This window comes from Pseudoliparis swirei, chromosome 3 (genome assembly GCF_029220125.1).
Source record: "Pseudoliparis swirei isolate HS2019 ecotype Mariana Trench chromosome 3, NWPU_hadal_v1, whole genome shotgun sequence".
NCBI lineage: Eukaryota > Metazoa > Chordata > Actinopteri > Perciformes > Liparidae > Pseudoliparis > Pseudoliparis swirei.
Genome location: NC_079390.1, coordinates 12,481,330 through 12,502,057, shown reverse-complemented (window position 1 = coordinate 12,502,057; position 20,728 = coordinate 12,481,330). Strand labels below are relative to the sequence as shown.

The 20,728-nt window shown below is 45.1% G+C and overlaps 1 protein-coding gene across 4 annotated transcripts in view; it reads left to right on the top strand.

Annotated features, from left to right (window-relative positions):
- Positions 1 to 20,728, top strand: part of abr (ABR activator of RhoGEF and GTPase) — a 102,206-nt gene that overhangs the window by 26,633 nt on the left and 54,845 nt on the right. For 3 of the 4 annotated variants that reach the window (XR_008831242.1, XM_056411416.1, XM_056411417.1), the window contains exons 2-6: positions 4,353 to 4,534; positions 12,010 to 12,108; positions 14,000 to 14,185; positions 19,064 to 19,171; positions 19,788 to 19,848. Coding sequence is in view for 3 of the 4 variants with exons in the window: in XM_056411416.1 (XP_056267391.1) it covers positions 4,353 to 4,534; positions 12,010 to 12,108; positions 14,000 to 14,185; positions 19,064 to 19,171; positions 19,788 to 19,848 (636 nt within the window). In the remaining variant the exon portion in view is untranslated. Of the gene's footprint in view, positions 1 to 4,352; positions 4,535 to 8,866; positions 9,122 to 12,009; positions 12,109 to 13,999; positions 14,186 to 19,063; positions 19,172 to 19,787; positions 19,849 to 20,728 lie in introns of those variants that run through there. The other variant, XM_056411418.1, reaches the window with a different exon arrangement.

Below are 20,728 nucleotides of genomic sequence, written 5' to 3'. Positions count from 1 at the left end.
GCTTCTGTGTGTTCATGACCATCGCGTTTGAAATGATAATGCTAATAATAAAAATGCATTTTTTTTTGTAAAGCAATTTTCCCTCGCCTTCCGGTGTAAACGGTGCACTTCTAACCAGACGCGAAAGAGCAGCTTACTGGCGAGCAGGGAAGTCTCGTGGCCAGCCTTCACCCCCCCACCCGCAATGGAAACGAGGGCCGGTGATTGAGAGTGTTGGGTGGATTTAGAGCCGTCCGTCAGTAGAGGTTGGCCGTGAGAGCTGCACAGAATCTAATAATGGCTGCTTGTGTATTGACGAGATGAACTTCCTCATGTGTCCGTCGGTCAAACGATGCTCTCCGAGAAGCAGCTCTCCTTTCAGCCCTTCACCTCCAACCACTTTACAAGACCACAGTGAAGAATTAAAAATTAGTACTTGCTTGTCACAGACGATCTATCTGTTAGAGCATTTATTCTGCTGGAAAGTGTTGCGTTCACAAGCTTATGTTGTGTAAAAGTCAAACCTGCAGGACGAAGCAAATTTGGTTCATTTGCATTTCAATTGTTCGGCAGCTCACCCTAAAATGTCACATTTCAGGGCTTCCTTGAATGCATCGGGGAATAACTCCGTCGTATATGGAAATAATGAAGAGCATCAGAGATCTGAAAATCCTCCTCTATTTAAGGCCCGGGCTTATATTTTATTGCTCCGCACTGTTAGGAGTACGTCACTCGTATTTCGCCAGTTTAATAATTTCTCCGATGTGTTTCTCTGAGTTCACTTCGATCCCTTGAACTTGTTGCAATGAAACTGCTGAGTTAGAGTTCCACTCGCACGCTGAGACTCGTGCAGTCAGTGAAGTGAGCAATTCTGCAATAGCAGAATCAAGTGCGTGTGTGTGTGTGTGTGTGTGTGTGTGTGTGTGTGTGTGTGTGTGTGTGTGTGTGTGTGTGTGTGTGTGTGTGTGTGTGTGTGTGTGTGTGTGTGTGTGTGTGTGTGTGTGTGTGTGTGTGTGTGTGTGTGTGTGTGTGTGTGTGTGTGTGTGTGTACCTCGTTTGAAAGCTTTTTCGGTGCAAGCTGTTCCTTAGTAACGCACAGAGAGCCTATGAGTACGTGTGCACGGCGTGTTTCTGTGATGTGATGGAGACGGAGAGAGTGACTGTGGCCTCATGGGAAGCACTAATTTCCCTGAGCATTATGTGGAGGTCCAGAGAGACAACGGCATCAAATACATGAGACCTGATGGTGTGTTTGCTTTTAATAGAGGTGATAGAAAAATCCCTATAATCTTGTGGATGCATTTTTTATTTCTGCATCTCTTTTTCTGTTTGCTGAGGGTTTAAAAAATATATTTTTATCCCGTTCCTGTGAGTAGCTGGCCATGTGGAGATTACGTTACGTCACAATGTTTCAGAACGTGACCTTTTCAGTATAATAAAATAACAGCAGAAATGTCAGGTTTCCCTTGTTAATGTTTAACAAGGGAAACCTTTAAAGTTATGTTCACCTCCTCCAGCTCCATCTCAGCTGGCATAAGTTATACGTTGTATGTTCTCTCAGTGATGAGATCGTGAGATCGAGTACACGCGTCTCCTTTTTAAAAAGTATTTAACGGACAGTATAACTTTTCAGTGTGTGGTTGTATGAAGCTGGTTCCCCATTTGAAAAACAGCACACTGCTGAGGTGTTTGTTGGGTGTCATCTGCTGTGTCAGTCTGCAACAACATGATTTGAATAATTTCCAAATGTGAAAACGGGTACAGTGGTACAAACACCACGTGGTGTACCTCCTGCACACACACCCACACTATTGATGTGTGAAAGGCAAAGTGACCCATGAACAGGGCCGTCTGTCTCCGCCAGCTGTGAAGCGGCGTGACAACATTCAGTGAAAAGAGAAACGCGTTGATGCTACAGTACATTCAGTGTGCGCCGTGTTTATCGCTTCCTCTCGGGCTGTTCCTCAATGGGGCGTTGTGGCCCTAATTTAAATAAGCGATGTCCAAAAAGGAAAAAACACCCATGTTTATGCAAAAGGAAGACTTTCAATCATCAATTACCTCTGAATTCGTCAAGAACCTCTAAACAATAAGCTAGTTGACCTGGATTATAGCATTTCCTCCGTCTCTATATAGCTCTCTTCCTCCTTGTTATCTGATGGCTCGTTCACTGAAGCCCAATCAAATCTGCAGAAGTGTACTGCTTATTTGAGTCCAAAGAAGAAGCACATTGGGACTAGAATTTCACCTGTTTCTTTTATAGCCCATGAGTAATAATTGTGTGTCGTCATTTATCCTTCAGCTTAGTAATGGCCGGCTTTCAGTTTGAGACTGATGCCAGTTTTACTCGACCTTTACTTCTGTCTCCCCTGTTCAGTTTTTTTTTTCCTCTCTCGATGTCGTCTCTCGAGGGGCCGAGCAGCCAGTTGCTAGAGACTCGTTTGCGTGTCGATTTCTCTGCGTTGTCCTTCGATGTTCCAACTGGGTCCTCCGTGATGGACTGGCTTTCTGCTCTGGACACTTTTGATGGTTTTCTGAATGATTCCTGCTGCCTATTGATGTTTCTGCAAATAGTAAAGGGCTCATGGCAGAGGCAGCAGACCTTGGTGCTCTGTCTAGACGCCAGTGCCTTGCTGGGTGCACCGTCCAAGTCTTTCTGGGCTGTCTGTCCATCCTTCTGGGTCACAGCTGGGTTGGCAAAACATGGTCCATGTGCTGGGAGGAAAGGTGGGGGTTGAGTTTTATAACATCAGGTCAACATCTTAACTAAGAACAGTGCGTTTGTCTTCTTCTTCTCACACACACACAAATATAAAAGATTGGGATAAACTAGGCTGTCAGGATGCCAGGAGGTTTGCAGAAGAGTCAGAGAGGGAACAGATAGAAGAGATGAGAAAACACACACACACACACACACACACACACACACACACACACATACACACACACATAGATCTTCTCCACGGAACAATCACAGCACAGGTGGAGTTGGACTGATGTCCCGACCTCAGTGTTTTAACCCCCTCCGTCTTAACCTCAACGCCTCATGTTCTACTTGTGTCCTCTTGACTGTTGGCACTCGGTCACTGTTTTCTGAGTCAGTCGGCCCAAGAGCACCATTTGACAGCCATTTGCCCGACGGCTGCAAATAAACCATACGGTAGCTCCTAGCTGTGACCCTCCACGGTCCACGTAGGCCATTTTTTATTACTATTCCTTTTGAGTGGCAGGTGGGCGCTCTAGCGACTGCGAGTTACGTGCCTGTTGGAAGGGGACAGCCGTGTCCATCAACATCAGTGTGTCGCCCCATTGGCGTTGAGCGCTCCCCCCTCCCTCGGCTCAGAATTGTTCGAGCACATTCAAAACTGTGCGACCGGCGGATTCACGCGTACTTTCTAAAGCGCTGCTTGAGCTCAGCACAGGCTCCGTGCTGTCAGAGCGGCTCACCTACACACCTCCCACATACTTTGCCTTTTGAGCAGTCCGTTGTGCTTTTTCAACCACCCAACGGCTGTGTGGCGTTTCTTTTTTAAGTTACACAAGTGTTGGCGTACGCCCTCGTGTTCTACTGTATCAGACGGATCTTGGACAATCTGTAATAAGTGTGTAAGCATGCGCAAACATCTTTCATTACAGTATGTGTTTGGTTTTCAGCGTCCCTGAGACACCTCTCCAATTAGACATCAAATTCTTGAAAAGTCGTCAACCAAGCATTTTTATGTCGTGCTCAGGTTTTTATATCTCCTCACGCCGTGTTGTTGTTCCACTGTTTTCTTCACTGGTGTTCGTCGTGTTGCCGGCGATGTTCCCTTCCACTGGAGCCGTCAATGGTGCTCAGGCCTGAACGCCCGTGTTGTCACTGGCCATGATTATCGACCTCAATACTGATACTCGGCCGAATGTGTGAAAACTTAAAGACTGAGACGTTACATGTGGAGCCTCGGCTCAAGGGGTAGATTAGATGTCCATCCTTTAAAGAAGTATTCCACCGCTGGAAAAAAACCAACAACTGTGCGGTGGGAAAAGCTCACATATTTTTTGGATTGGTGCATGATCAGAGAAAAAGGGCTGTGGTATTCTATTGTTTGGCCTTGAGACCAGTTTGGTGCTGAGCTTTCAGTTTGTTGTTGAGCTTTACACCAGCTTTAACAATCCAATGTTATCCTGTGTGAAGTTTAATCTTCCTTTCAACTATTTGTTAAGTTGTTAAACTGAGTGTATAACTTGTCTCCAGAAATGGCTGCTTTTCGTTTCACCCAGTTTATTTAGGTTCTTTGGTGACATGTCGTGGTCGTGGTCGTGGCCTTCTTCTTTGTGGCCAACTGCTAATCGGCATCTTTCTTTTTCTCTCTCTCTCTCGCTCTGCCCTCCAGACTTCAACTACAACACAGATGGCTACGAGGGGGACGGCGCGGAGGACGGCAAGTCTAAGGACGGCTCGGAGACGCTGCCCTTCATCGACGAGTCGCCCACCATGTCGCCCCAGCTGTGCGCGCCGCAAGGGCCCGACGGAGAGGCGATGTCCCCCACACCACCCGGGGCCTTGCTGACAGGGGTGAGAGCACACACACACACTATGCAGAGGCAGGTACGAGCCAGTAGCCGTCCTCCGTGCTACACACAGATGCTACACACAGATGGAGGGGGGAGTTACAGATTCCGTTACGGAACTGTAACCACGGTTACGGAGCTGTAACCACGGTTACAGAACTGTAACCAATGTTACGGAGCTGTAACCACGGTTACAGAACTGTAACGGAACTGTAACCGTGGTTAGTTTGGTTACGGAACTGTAACCATGGTTACAGTTTGTTTACAGAACTAAAACCATGGTTACGGAACTGTAACCGTGGTTGTGATTGCACACCAGATAACTGATTAGCTCAGGTGCTGTTTTCCTCCACGCCAGTTTCTAAAAATCAGTGTGTGAAAATCCTGAAAGGCCGGAAGGACGTATCTGAAGATATTAGACTGAGTTCTTACACTGTTCACTTGTTTATTCACTGGTCAGTATTGTGATTTGGTTGATCCATGATTGATGACCAAATGCCGCCCTGCTTCTCACTTGATTAATTACCTCGGTAAACATTGTAAGGATGAGTTTATGGTCTCAATCGTGATTCAAGTCTTCGTCAATACAGAATTCAATAAGTTATGGTCCCATAAATTGTGGCTTTCTTGTGGCGGACAGGTCGCTACCACAGCGGTGTCCGGTCTGGGAGTTGTCCGTTTTTTCGCCCGAGAACTTTAACCCTTTCACAGTGCGTGAACGGTAATTGTAACTGTTTATGTTGCCTAATGATGTCTTATCCAGCGCTTGATGAGCTCTCAAAAGGGCGACAACCCAAAACCAAGATGGCAATGTCCAAAACGTCAAACTCTTCTCAGGCTTCTAACCACAGTCCACAAGCCAATGGCTGACGTTACAGTGACTCCGTCTACTTCCTATACACAGGCTATGGCGAGGCTTCAGCGGTCTGAGTTGGTCAGATCAAGTCCCGATCTTCCAAAGCTCATGTTTTCAATACACATGTTCTACTAAAATGACTTTGTGTATTGACGGAGGATCAAAAACAGGGACCAATAATTATTTCATCGTATATATGGAAATGTACTCAAGTATTGTTTTGAACATTAAATTGGTTTTTTTACTTGTTCGCCAGTTTACTGCCCAAAGGAGTCTTCAAAGCACTCCCTCCTCAACCTCATCACCGTATTATTTTAATCCGTTTTCCATGATGTTTGATATCTTCGTGTCGGGAACGCAGTCAAAGCTGACTTGTCATCAGCTACTGTTTCTCGTTGTAATTAGGAGGAGGAGGAGTAGGTTTCGTCCCGAAGGTCGCCGGCGGATACAGACCCGGTTTACATTGCTAGCGATTAGCCACAATAGCAGCACACTGCAGGTGGTGCAGTGGCAGCAGCAGGAAAACAACCACTGACCCAGATGGGGCTTGACAGCAGCAGCAGTCGGCCAATTTTCTGTGGATTTCCCCGGTTGAGTCCAACCAGACGCGGACGTTTGGAAAGGCTGATGCAAAAAGCTCTCTCCAAAAAATGTTTTGATCTGCATATTTCAGAGTCCTGATCCTCATTCCCTCCTTCATGGTCAGGGTTAAGCACAGCTCTTTCCCTGCCAGGAGTCGTGTGTGTCTTGAGTAGTGTGTGCTGTGTGTGTGTCATGTCTGTGTGTGTCTGACTGTGAGTGGGTGCTTCAGCACCCGGAGAGGCTCAGCGGGAGTCATGTTCACCCTGACCTGAACTGACCCTCCCTCAAAGATGCACACAGAGAGAGAGAATAAGGCGAGGAGGCTTTCCCTCCACACAGCAGCTTTGACATGCAGCTGAAAAGCAACCTGATAGTTTATGGATCAGACTTTTGTGATGAGATTTAAACCTTCACACTTCTGAATTCCACATTAAACAGAAATAGGAGTTTTACTGGTAAAAGGCTCCCTTCCGTCTCTTTTGACGCTTTTTGTAGAAATGCCTAAGGACCATCTTTTCCATCCTGAATCTCACAGTTTCTCTGTTTTCTCTTTTAGTCAGTCCGCTCTCTGCCATTGGCTCTTATTTTTATCTAGTATCTCTTCTCCAAGCAGTGCTGTTATCACTGTACTTTCACCTCTTCAAACTCTCCTTCACCTGCTAACCCCTGCACCCTACCCTCCACCACATGACCCATTCCGCATCGCTTCTCCAGGTTTTGTTTGTTTGTTTTGTTTGTTTTTGCTCTTTTGTCTTTCTATTTTCATTTTGTTCTGTTTGTCTCCGCCCTATGTAAAGTGTATTTGAGTACCTGGAAAAGCACTATAGAAAATCGAAGTATTATTATAGTGTAAATACTTTGTGACCTTGATTATTGACCAGGATCTTGTAGCGGTGATTTATGAATGATTAAGCTTATTGTTCTCTTGAATTCATTGCAAGTCACTCCGTGCTGGGTGTCCACTCCTGTAACTAAGCATATGTCTCCATCTAGTGGACATAGGGTGTAAGACACTTTCACCTGATGAAACTATTTCTAAAGTTAAGGATAAACAAAAGATACATTTTAAATTACAACACAAAAACAAGTATTGCAAAAACAACGAAAATATAAAGAAAAAGAAAACAAATACGATAAAATGTCCAAATATCATAAATAGAAAGAATAAAATAATATATTCCTTGTACACCTAATAGAAAGGTGTACAAGGAAAAAATATAAAATATAAATAAAATACTATAAAAATATGTGCAATAAATCTCAAAAAGCGTTGGACTGTTTTTTGTTATTGTTGTGGTTTCTGTAGAAATGTGCAGAATGTTAGACTGGACTTTAGTATGAATTATTTAAAAAAAAAGATCCTTCCACCTTCAAGCAGCCATCATTAATAACGTTGGGCACCATGTGGCGCTAGATGGTCTCTGAAGTTCTGCTTCCATATTCTCCCACTCTGCCCACTGACTCCCCTCTCCACTCCACTTATAACAAAGTGAGTCAGAGCACTTCAGATCGCCGGCTGCCTGGAGGATTCAGACGCTGCAGCCACGTGGACTATAACAGTCTATTTCCACTGACGTGGTCCATCGCCTCACCGCCTTGTTAAGTCGGCCTTTCTTTCCGCTGAGCTTGCTCTCCATCTGCTGACATTGGGCCGCCAACGCTGACACCACCGTGCCAGGAATCAGGCATTCGACACGGGCTGCATGTTTGTAAATCACAAGAATGAGATTTAAATGAACTCTGAGAGGTTTTATTTTTATTTAGAACCATAGTTTATCCGCTGTTAACCTTCTTTAAACTCCTTTTAAAAGGAATGTTCTTGTTTGAATGGAGGGTTGAAGGAAAGAGGGTGTTGCACGAGGCAAATTGGTGATTCTGGGCCATATATGTAATGGACCTGACGAGTTTAATGCTTTTGTTTTTTCCATATAATTTTTTTATCCCCCATGTTAAATGTATTATTTGTAGGTCTGACATTATTTTCTTTCCCCTGCCCTCTTTCTTATGTTTCTTGCTCTGCCCTTATTGTGGCATCAATTTACTCCCGTTTACTTTCTACTTCCTGTGCTGGTAAAATCTGTTTAGTGCTGCATGTATACAATATGGGCCGTTTCGCAACCTGAGGAGCTCGCATAGATTTGTGCAAGATTAGTTTATCGGAGACGTCCCGGGCAGATGTGTGGGGACACCCTGAAGAGCAGCGGGAGACACTGAGCCAGCTGGGAGGCTGACTTCCTGTAGAGTGTCATCTCAGGGTCAGGGGGCGCTGAACGGCATCCATTCCCCGGTTACACACGAGCTCATGGCTGAACAGTCACATCTCGACCGGGACTTGAAGTCAATCACTTCCTGTTTCTTGCATCCAGAGCTATTGATTTCCCGAACCTCTCGTCTTGCTGCACACACACACAGTCGCACTGTCTTTTTCTTTTTTTCTTCTCCTCACTATTTTTTCATCCGGTGTTCTGCTGGCGCTAAACTGCGGTTGCCTCCGTACACCACGTGACCTGTAATTAGTATCAGCCGCACTAGCCGCACGGTAGAGGCTCTCGGCTCTCAGCAGATCAATAAACACACAATGGCCAGAGAGGGAGAAAGGAGCCAACTCTACGCTCTCCGCAATGCGAGGGGGAGAGAGAGAGCGACTGTGTGTCCGAAGGAAGCGCCTCTTGCCCGGAGACACGCGGAGAGACACGCGGGCAGGAGCGCTCCACACAGTCAAGGAAGTGCATGGCGTTTGCTGGGAGGGGCGGGGCTTGGAGGGGGCGTGGCGTGGAGGGAGGGCAGACCTCATCGACCGAGGTGGACCAGCGGTACATACACACACACACACACACACACACACATACGCACCCACACTCGCACCAGGAAACCCAGCAGAGGAAGGGGGTGGGGGTGTGTAGGCGGGGTCCACTCTCTTTCTCTCTCTCGGCGTCCAGACGACTTGCTCTGAAGGGAAAACACTGATGTGTCCAGGCAGGCCCTGAAGAGAGGGAATCTCAGGCAGAAAGAGGAAGAAAAGAAGGGAGAATCATGGAGGAGGAAGAGGAGGAGGTGCTGTGCTACTTGGACAGGGTGCTGGAGGAGGAGGGGGTGTTTGAATATGGAGATGGGGAGCTGGATCCCATCACTTCGACACATAGACAGTTCAAGGTGAGACAGCGGCTGGACAGCTGGATGCAGGGGATATATACACACACTCGAACACACACATTACACACTTCTGCGACTCACACCCTGACCGGACATGAATGCTCGGCTATATTTAGCAAAGTGGAAAGTCTTGCTGGTGCTTTCTGCTACTGTGCTGCTGCTGTTCTGTGTGTGCGTGCAGGTGTGCGTGCATGTGTGTGTCAGCGTGGCTTGAAGAGGCTACTCAGGAGCACATGTCTTCTCACTCTGCGGCTTTTTAAGTGTCGTTGGTCTGTGTCTAATACTAACTTGTGTGTGTGTGTTTGTACTCCTCCCACTAGATGAATTAACAAATGGCAGGGCTGCCTGCAGTGTGTTGTTCCCAGGCCATTCTTGATAGCAGCCTATCCTTTATTACACAGAATAAGAGCAGAGGGCACAATACCATCATTTAAATACAACAAAACAAAAGCATGCAGCTATTTTCTTTTGATATAAAAACGTTTCTAAAAAGTGCAGGAAACAGAAGCAGGTTGCCATGGAAGAAAGAAAATAAAGTCCTTTCACCGCTCGTGTGTTTCTCATCTTGCCCTCTCGCCACACAAAAGCGCTTTTGTACAGCCGAGGGAAAATATTCCCCCAGTTGGGGGGAACATAATTTTCCTTTTCTCGTTTTCTTTTCTTTCTTTTTTTTCTCATCTGGCTGTGACCTGTTAGTCACTGAAGGAGTTAAACTCTTTCACGTCACCAACACATACTTGTTTACTTTGAAGGTAGGAGTCCACAGATCCTCGTGTCTCAGAAATCCTGTTCGGAGTTGCCCTGGGACGTCATTTCAACCACAGCCTCACGACATTTATTAAAACCAAGTCGTTGGGAGATGTGGACATGCGCATGTGGTTGGCGGTGCTTACAATACATATCATGAGCCTGCAGCAGCACTCGCATATCAGAGGAGCATCTCAAGAGTCTCGAGAGGACATGCAGCTCACTAGAGCGCGACTTTGCTGTTGGGTTTTAATCAGAAGGGAGACTTTTCTTTCTGTTCCTCATGAAGTAAAACCAGCAATAAAACCCTCCGCCGCTCCAATACACGCGATGTTCTGATCACTGGAAACCTTCTGCAAAAAACTAGAAGAGATGGGAACACTCCTTGTTCTTCCTCTAATTCGTCACGGTGACTGGTTCTCTAATCGCAAGAGAGTCATCGAAATCATTTGAATATGTGACTTTGCATTTGTGAAAACACAACTGTCTATTTCTCATATCTGCGTCCTGTGTGTCGTGTGATTCCCAGGTAAATACCTCAAAGTGGGATGAGGTGACATTGTCTGCTGGACCTTTGATGTTCTCCAGCGATCATATGTAAAACGTCAGTGTCAGAAGGTGGATGTCAGCGGTGTTTGGGTTAATACTACAATGAGGTCACGGCTCCTTCCTCGTCTTATCAGGCAGCACTGGTGGTGCCGATATCATTTAAGGATCTGGTTGGGTTAATAATTAATCTTCCTTTCTGTTCTTATGGCTGTTCTTTGACCTCCCTTTAAATACATATGACACTTCACTTTCTTGGGGGTGGGGAGAGTGAATGACAGCCGGTTGATTCTGAAGGAATATTGAAATGAGGATTGCTTGTGTAGCTTTAGTCATGACACTTGTTTTAACATGCGTCATAAATAAAGTGAAACTGAGTGATGTAGGTTACATTAACACCACTGTTCAGTTTGCAGTGTAGTGTGGCTCATGCTGCAGGCGTTAAAATATCGTTGTTGTTAATCTGTATATTACATGGTGTATAATCTAGTTTTTTATCGATGCCTTGCTAATGAGATGAGATGGCACACGTGAGACCAAAGCCAGTGAGTGTGTGTGCTGATCTGCAGACTTTCACACAGTTCATGTTCTTGCATAAATTGAAGATAGATCTAATTTAATTTCTAAATTTATCTTTTTCACTTTCTTCAGTCACGAATAATAAACTTAAAACATCGCTGTATAAGTTCACACCCTCCAATAAAGAAATCCTTTATTTACATCAAGGCTGAAGACTTTTGTTTGTTTGCTGCTGTTGATTCCATATTTTCTTCTACTTCTTCTATTCCGTTTCATACCTTATTCTATTTGAGCTCGTGTTTATTTCCTACTCTCTTGGCTCTTTACAGGTTACTAATTGTATTTAGATGAATGTTTTTTTCTATTTGTATCTTGATGTTTTATTTAAAGCGCTTTGAATTCGGCAATATAAATAAACTTGCCACGCTCATTTCTGAAGAACTAAAATATGGCCAAATAAGTAAGAAGTACATCAGTTGAAGGACTTTTAAATCCAGTATATACTTTGCTCTGTTTAGAACTGCAGTACATTTGGATCCTTTTGACTTCATAAAAACATTGTGAGGTTTATGGTCTACAGTTCCACCCTAAATATATGAATTACAGTGTAAATCGGACACCTCAGTTTAACCTCTCCAGCTCACATCTCTCACCTTTTAAACCTTTGAACAAGTCTCACTCCTACCAGTGTTTCCCTTAGCAAAGGACTAAACTTTCGGTGCATCCTGTTGGACCCTCGCTCCGTGATCCCCCCTGATATTAATGTCAAAATACAACAACTGCCTGGAAGCCCCCGGATAAAAAATGTAGAGGAAGAGGAAACGACCCATTTACATGTTTTCAGACTGGCTCATAAGCAGCTGCCGCTCATTCCGACACACTTTGCGTGTGTTGGACTCGTGTTTACCTGATGGGGTAACTGCTGTGGCGTCATGCAGGAAATGAACTTAAGTCACTGTGATGACATCAATCCTGGATGCAAATAGTTTACCAAAAGGATCCTTGTTTGTATTCGATGTATAAATACACGTGTAACTATTGCGTTATTACATTCAGGGTCTGTTTTGCTCCTGCAGGGAGACGGAGAGAAAGGAATGGAGATGAAGAAGCTGGTGCTGTCTGGTTTCTTGGCCAGCGAGGAGATCTACATTAACCAGCTGGAGGCCCTGCTACTGGTGAGGCACACACACACACACACACACATTGCAACAACAACAAAAAGGCCCACATTGTTTTGAGCTGGACAGTGTGCAAGTGAAACAGCTGGAGTGAAGATAATCTCCCTTTCCGACACTGATGGGCGCATCAGCTTGTTTATTTTGGGGAAAAAGCAACATTTCACGCAGCGTGTTGCAGCGAGGTGGTGTGAACTGTTATTACGGGTTAAAGGTCAAACCAAAAGCAAGACCACAGTTGCTGTAGTGTCATGCAGCGCTCAGACAGCGTGCTTCCCCAATGCTCAGCCGCTTGATGTCATATCCTACCACTCAGCCACGTGACGCCATTTGACCAACATCAAGTCAGTCTGACGTCAAACTGTAAAGACTGTGCAACACAGAAGGCTGCAGTCAGGAGGCAAACTGCTGGTTCCAAAAAACCTGGATCCTATTTTGCTATATTTCTTTGTCTAATGGGGCCAACCACTCTAAACATTGGTCCAGTATTAAGGGTGGACGCTGCAGACGGTAGCCGCTAAACGGCTCAGGGGAACTAGTTGTTATAAGTGTCAGACAACATCAACCACCTTGTTTAAATCAGCTACATCAGACACAAAGCTAACCCTTTCTCTGCGCCCGCACTGACTCAAACTCACGTTTTCAGTCGATGACCCATAACAAACATTTTATTTCTCTGTAGGGTCCTTTTCATAATGTTGTCAGACACTCACACTAACAGTCTGATCCGTGGCAAAAAACGAGCACTCTTAGTGCACTTCCATTTACAGCGAGCAGTTGCCCCGAGCGATGACATTCCAGCCTGTTTAGCGGCTGCTGGTTCAATATCAAATAGTCTTTCCATTAGTCCCTTAAACATTGGAAAATGCAATCCAGGTCACCCTTTAGTACCAGAGGAGGTAACTCATGGCAAGGATTTTATTTAGCTCGCTGTTTCGGACACAAACAAACCACCTCACTGTTCTTCAAAGAGATGGAGAAGAAATGTAATTCTTCTCACCTGCCAGAAGGCCCGGCCCAAATTAAAGGAGTAATAGACCTCCAGAAGAGCTCGACAACATCGGCATCATGTCGGTCTGGGAACGTAACTTTTAGGTTGGGATATGAGCAAAAAGAGGATCTCTAGAAATCTCCTTTCATTTCCATTTCTCCTGGTTCATCAACATCTCCTGTGTCAATAAACCAAATGATATAGATATGAGAAGTATTACTGAATATCACTGTAATCAGGTGCTCTTATTTACAATATATTAATAGCCGTGATGCCGCACACAATGAGCTGTACTGAGCTGAGAATGAGGCATTTGTTAACACACACTTCCCCAGCATGGCCTCGGACCTCATTCCCTTCTTTATACACTATGCAGATCTGTTATTATGAATAACCGTTTAGATATTGACTTTCCCATAATATTAATGTGGAGCAGTAAATTGTCTTTAGTTTTCAACTTAAAAAGTAACATTTGGAACAACCAAAATGGTTTTTTTGTGCAGCCTCCATAATCACATCGTCCTGTCACGTACCATGAGAAGATGAATAGAGATAACACTGTTGTCAAACCTGATGTGATGATGACGAGCCAGCATGAGGCATCATCATCAGCATCAGCATCAGCTTGAAGGAATGTTTGTTTCTGTGACGTAAAGGCGTTTTCGGTTTTCACTGTTCAGATTTCCTCCACACCCGCCGTGTCCACTCCGCACATAGAAAAAAGAATAATCTTTCGCCCATTTTTATCAGAACATGATGCCATAGTGAAATGCTTTTTATAAAATGAAAATGAAAGGTCTGATGACTTGCTTTCAAGTTCCAATTCCATATTTCTTTCACCGGAGGTGAAGGTATATCACGGGTAGTGTTCACTGAGTCTTTCTGTCTCCGACTCTCCAGCCCATGCGTCCTCTGAAAGCCACGGCCACGACCTCGCAGCCCGTCCTGACCTTCCAGCAAGTGGAGACCATCTTCTACAAAGTCCAGGACATTTTTGAGATCCATAAGGAGTTCTACGACGCCCTCTTACCCAACATCCAGCAGTGGGACGAGAAGGTCACCGTGGGACATTTGTTCCAGAAGCTGGTGAGTCTGACGAGGACCCAGAAACTACAGCGTTTGGGTCTTCTTTCTGTGTGTGTGTTTGTGTGTGTGTGTGTGTGTGTCAGCTGGAATGTAAGAAACTGGACTTCCAGTGGGGGGAAATGACTCTACACAGAGAGGAACTTTGCGAGGTGATGTGCCCATTCGGTATTTAAAATGCAACAGCAGTCGTCAAAGTTGTGAGTACCAAATTGTTCCAACCGGCCATTGGGAGTTGAGAGCAGGAGTGTAAATACACCTCGGCACACTGTGTCCTGTTAGTTCACCCTGACTACGTCCCACTGTGGGGACAGAATATTGTGGTTTGTAATTTTCCTGGACTGGAAACTAGAGCGAGCAAACACATTTTCTATTTAGAGAAAGTGTTGGTGGACGTCTGTGAGCCTCTTCTACCTGATGGGAACGACAGGGTTTTCTCAGGAACCTCGGAACAAAACTGCTGAAGATGGAGAATAAAACGATGATTTTAATCATTTTATTATGGACATATAGAAGCCATTAACAAAATTAACTTTCTTTCTTTTTGTCCAAATGATCAACTTTTTTGCCGTCCTTGTTATTGTCACTTCTACAGCCTCTCTTTGTCATCTGATTTTAAAAAGATAATAGACAATAAACTCTTGTTAATAACTTACAAGTTTTCCCTAACGACATTCCACACCAATACAAATGCAAGTTATTAACTTGTTGACCGGAAAACACATAGCCTGTTATCGTATGTGTACACAAGAAACTCCGTTAGCCTGACACCGACAGGCTTATGAGAATCATATATGAAGTTTTCAGAATCTCACTTATAACAATAACCTAATAAATGTGATAACCGAAGTGGGATCAGCAGTTGAACATGTCCGTATTCAGCTTGCACCATGTGTTTGGATCTTAGGAGACGTGATTAGGTCTTACGTGTTAATCAGTTGTCACATTATGAGAGATCCATTTAGCCAAATCAGGAGCACACTGCTGTTCTCTGCTGGTCTCGACCACAAAAATAAAGGTCACACTCCTCACTCCTCAAGACTTCTATTTGAACTTCTAACGTATGAAGTTGTAAACAATACCTGAGTGTACAGTTGGACTGCAGGTGTGATCTTTTAATTCATTACAGTTTGTCCCCATAAGTCACACAGTGTGTTATCATATGGTTGAAAGTAAAGGTGCACGTACACTTCTGCTCTGTCCAGCCGTCTCAGTGACTCGGGGGGGGGGGGGGTTTGAGAGTGTGCTCACCTGTAGAGTGTGCTCACCTGTGAGCGCGCATCACGGCTGAGTGATGCGCGTGCCACTCGCTGTCTGTGAGCGCTGCGCGTGCAGACAGCATTTAACGGAGCGGAGCAGCGTGTGCGCTCTGATCGCTCTTTTAATGAAGTATCGATACAAAAAATATGCTAAATCACATCGTTTTTAACGTACGGGTACTTTGTTCGTATCGCTACACCGTGCAGCGTGACAGCAGCAGATGTAGCAGACTAACATTCAAGCTAACCTAACTTCCCAAACGCTGTGGACATCTGAACGCTGATTGGCCGAGACGCGACACGTCCCATCAAAGATGTTCTATTGCGAAGAGCACCACTTCACATTTTCTCCGCGTCTCACTGCAATCTCAACGGCAGCGGGCCAGGTGAAAAAAATAATAAATCGGAACGCGTCTCTCTTATTCTCTTTCTACCATATTGACATCTTTCGCTTTTGATTTTCAACTTCTCACAAAAGGTTTCAGCAAAGGTTATTATTTGCTGTAACCCACTGTGACTCAAGGATCGCAGGTGAAGTTTAGCGAAGGAAACAAATGAAACAGACTTTCCTCTGGCAGTTTAACTTCAGCACTCTTGTTAACTAGCTTCTGGTTTGAGACGAGCTAAGCTAGCTGCAAGAACAACTGGATCTGTAACTAGCTGCTGTTCGTCTGACCAGTACGTAACTCATACAGGGCTCTCAAGTCTCACGCATTGAGCGTGAGACTCATCGATTTCATGAAAAAAAATGCACTTTATTTAATGCTTGAATGCAGGGGTGCTCAATACGCGAATCGATTGTTCGCTGCAGAGCTCGACGGTCTCGCGCGCATTTGATGGGAAAAAAAAAAACCGACGCCGGTCTGCGCGCAACTTTTCTCAGAGTAGAAAAAGTCACTAGCACCCCCTGTCAACAACTTTTCTCGGAGTAGAAATAGTCACTAGCACCCCCGTCAACAACTCTTTTCGGCTCGATGCCGGCGCGCGCAACAGTCAGCTGTATCGGGTGCTGATGGAAATCTCACGCTTGCCTGTCTTCAAAACTTGAGAGCCCTGCTCATATGTGTTCACAACAAGACGGTCAGTGACCAAAGAAACTAAGATTATCTAGTTCACCCTTTTTCATCCCAAACTGACAAGCTGTAGCTGCAAATTAATAGTTTAAAGTAACGACACCACAGAAATGAACCTGTTGTTTAGTTCATGTGAACAACACAAACAGATAATTGGTGCTGGCTATCACACTCTTAATACTATTTAGTAACCACTCAAATGTAGCTTTGATACGTCTTTATCTTGTCACTTATTCTTTGTGGTGATATTTCCTTTTTCAAATCACAATTGTGTTAATTAAAATATTTTCAACGGCTTTGAAATGTTCCAGCAGACTGATTGGCGATGCTACGCTAGCTTCTATTTACAAGCAGAGAAAATGAACAGAGATCTTATGTAGAAACTGAATCCTTGTCAGTGGTTTGATAACGACTTCCTCTCCCCTCTGTGGACCCCAGGAGTCACGCCACCAAGTGACAGCTATTAGTGTAGTCATCAGCTCCCATCTGCGCCGCGTACATCAGCGTGTCATGAGGCGGCGAAACATTGAGTCAGAGTGGCAGTGTGAGAGTACAGATGGCAGCGTAATTAGCTGGTCCAGTCCCCACTGCTCCTTGTCAGCAGCACGGAGGCCACCGAGGCAACACAGAGGGACAGAGTTGCAGAAAACTGGCATGAAAGCCAGCCACAGTTCCAGCTTTGCTCACCTTCCTCAGACAGGAAAGGGGCTCCGCGGCGGCTCGATGTGACTGCCTCGATTGTATTAGACCACATTTGAAGTGGAGGGTCTTCTTCAGCCATTGGATGCATTGCAATTGCATTGTACATGTTATGGTCAGACGTTCCCACATATGTTGACGTTTTTGGCTTTATGTCAACTACTATTGGATTTCCATGGGATGTGGTTGTTTGTCTTGGCCATTCACGTTTTCAGGACTCAAACTTCTACTGTGTCGTCTTGTTCCGGCATTATTGCACGTTATTGAGGTTGCATGAAATGACCTCATGCTCATTTTGGGGTCAGGGTTATTTCGCCGTGACCTTATGCTTCATGTATTGAATTGTTCTGTGGCCACACTGTGATGCTGGTCATTTGAGGGGCAGTGTTGTGGTATCTCCCTGGTTTGATGGCAACTGGCAACATGTTGGATACATGACATTTGAGTGTTAAAGATCAAGGGGAACAATATATTTACGCAACAGGAGTGTTGGAACAGAGTTTTGCTTGTGCAACATTTGACTCTGCAATGTATAGTTTACTCGGATTTGGATATGCAAGTGAGTCAGCTGTTGTCAAGCCTGTCCAGAATACAAATATGGCTCATCTGATGATGTCTATTGGTTCCAGACTTCAGGTTGTCATTTACTGCAAAGGATTTGCAACCAAGTATTAAAATTGACAATTACAATGATGATGATGTTAGTTTGTCCAATTACTTTTGGTCCCTTAAAAAGGAGGTGACACGTATAAAATGTATTGTAATTCCTACACCGTTCACCTGATGTGGAGGTGAATACCCTCAAATTAAAGCTGAAAGTCTGCTCTTAAAGCACATCTTGATTGTTTAATTTAAAATCCAGTTGTGGTTGTGTACAGAGTCAAAAGGATGAAAATTGTGTCAATGTCCAAATATTTATGGTCCTGACTGTATATCCCAAATATTATATATTATTGATGTGCTTATTTGTTCTCTTACGAACATATCCATACAATTAGAGTCCTCTGCATCCTCTAAGGAAAGAAATCCAGAGGAGACAATGTTGTGTGTGTTGCGTTCAGAGCTATAGAATCATGCAGAAGCTATTGTTAGAAACATGGTTTGGCCCCGCAGCATTCGGCTGTCCAACATGTCAGTGAGGATGGAGGATATCTGAAAGGCAAATGTCTATTCTTCCCCCTGTAACCGTTAAGGACAAAAGCAACATGTCTTACTCATTCACTCTGTTCAATTGAAACCAATCTCATTGCTTTAAGAGGGTGCAGTCAGCTCTTCAGCCCAGCCATTCAAGCACGGCTGTAGCAGGATGCATATTCATGCACTGCTGGTCTGCCACTTGTGTTATAATGCACATACAGCGCAGCAGAGAGGGGCTCTTCATGGAAGAGAAAGTGAATCTGTCTCAGGCGGGAGCACAGAGCAGTGCTATGGAAATGTGATAAGCCTGTGTGCATTGGCTTTTTTTTTTAAGGGGGTGGGGGGGGGTCCTTTTATGTATGTGGATAGAGCCAATGAGGGACTGCAGCACTCTTTAACAGCCCCTCCTCAATCCAGGCAAAAATCCTGAATGTAAGTTAATTAATCTGCCAAAGCCTTCTGTGAATTTGAATACAAACGCGTGACAGCATGGATGTAAGTAGGTATAGAAATGTTATCTGAAGGTGAATGAAAGTTGCACTTGGTTCCCGATGTTTTGGTTTCCTGTCAGGCCGACTCGTGCCGTGTTGCAATAGTAAATGTATCAGGCAGTAAACACGTTGCTCAATTGTCCTTTTTTAAACGGTTCACATCAAACAGAAGAGAGTTCATGCCACTGTCGGTCATCTCTTGTTCTCTCTCGTGTTCCACAGGCCAGCCAGTTGGGGGTGTACAAGGCCTTTGTGGACAACTACAAGGTGGCGCTAGAGACGGCAGAGAAATGCAGCCAGGCCAACGGCCAGTTCCAGACGATATCTGAGGTAAGTTCATCGCCAAAAGACGATCAATGACTTGAGGGGCAGTTGCAAGAGTGTAAAAAAGACATGTCTGAATGAAAAATATGCCTTTATTCGATCCTGAGCCGTTTTGATTTTTGTAATACGCGGAGTCGCTGTGTTTTTCTTTTAAAATGTACGTCCAACGACAGAAGAGTGGAAGCTAGGCGGGTCCAAACATGCTCTTTTGAACTGGAAGCAACTGTGTTTACAGGAAATCTTATTTTTGAGGAACACTAGATGAACACACAGATACACTGATGTTAAAATATGCTCCACTGCATGAGCACATGTAAAGCCTGTTAGTGTTTTGGGCAGATGAATTGTGACAGAAGTGATACGCCTGGTTATCTCAATGCTACTCCCACTCCCTCATTGCCATGCTAGCTTTCACAAGCAATAGTTAGACTCCATTTCTTAGTCAATGTACTGGACTTTGAATAGCCTTTTTAATATGGCAACGGCAAACGTTTCATTACTTCTATCAGGCGCAACCGAGCGAGTAGACGGCTGTGCATGTGCGCATGCGTGTCAGTTGGTGTGGGAGCAAGAGTGTGGTTAATTCAATTGGTCATCTCACTCCTCTGTTGTTGTTTTTCAGAACCTCAAAGTAAAAGGTCCTAAAGACTCCAAAGATTGTAGCACAACTGTCTCGATGGAGGGTAAGTGTTTGTCTGTGCTGTCAGTCTCTGTGTGTCTCCTTGTGAGTGTGCATGTGCATCTGTCCAGGCTTCATGGCTGCTCTTAGACTCCTGTCCTGGTCCTTCTACTGGATACAGTGGCGGGCTTTTCTCTCTCTCTGCCTCTATCTCTCTCTCTGCCTCTTTCTCTTCCTCTCTGCCTCTCTCCCCCCCCCCTCTCTCTCTGCCTCTCTCTACCTCTCTCTGCCTCTCTCTCTCTCTCTCTCTCTCTCTCTCTCTCTCTCTCTCTCCCTCTCTCTCTCTCTCTCTCTGCCTCCCTCTGCCTCTCTCTCTCTCTCTCTGCCTCTCTCTCCCCCCCTCTCTCTCTACCTCTCTCTGCCTCGCTCTCTCTCTGCCTCTCTCTACCTCTCTCTGCCTCTCTCTCTCTCTCTCTCTGCCTCTCTCTGTCTGCCTGAGAAAGGAGGCGGTGAGCAGGAGAACAGAGTGAGGAGAGGAGATGATGGATATGGAGGTGCTTCTGGTCCTCAGACTGTGTTGCAACTGCACATACGGTAACGACTGCATGTTATGACCCGCCGCCTTTTCAATGGGGGCCGCTTGGAGTGTTTTTCCTTTTTCCTCCCCACCCCCCTCTGAGCCAGGGTGTCTTCAGCGTCGTCTTTGATTCTACGGTGGATGAGTTGTCCACCGTGTTTGCAGGGAAGTTGGGACGAGCTGTCAGACTGATTTGTGGACTGACGTTCGGAGCTTTAAGAACTGATGATGCACAATTATTATCGGTCTGCTGCTGATTGTTCATCTACATGTATGTGCCGTGCCGTAGGCTGCGGAATGAGGTGATGAAGACCTCTTGCTGCTGCAGGGGGGAATAATGAAACGTTGTCAGATTGTTCTGCAGTAA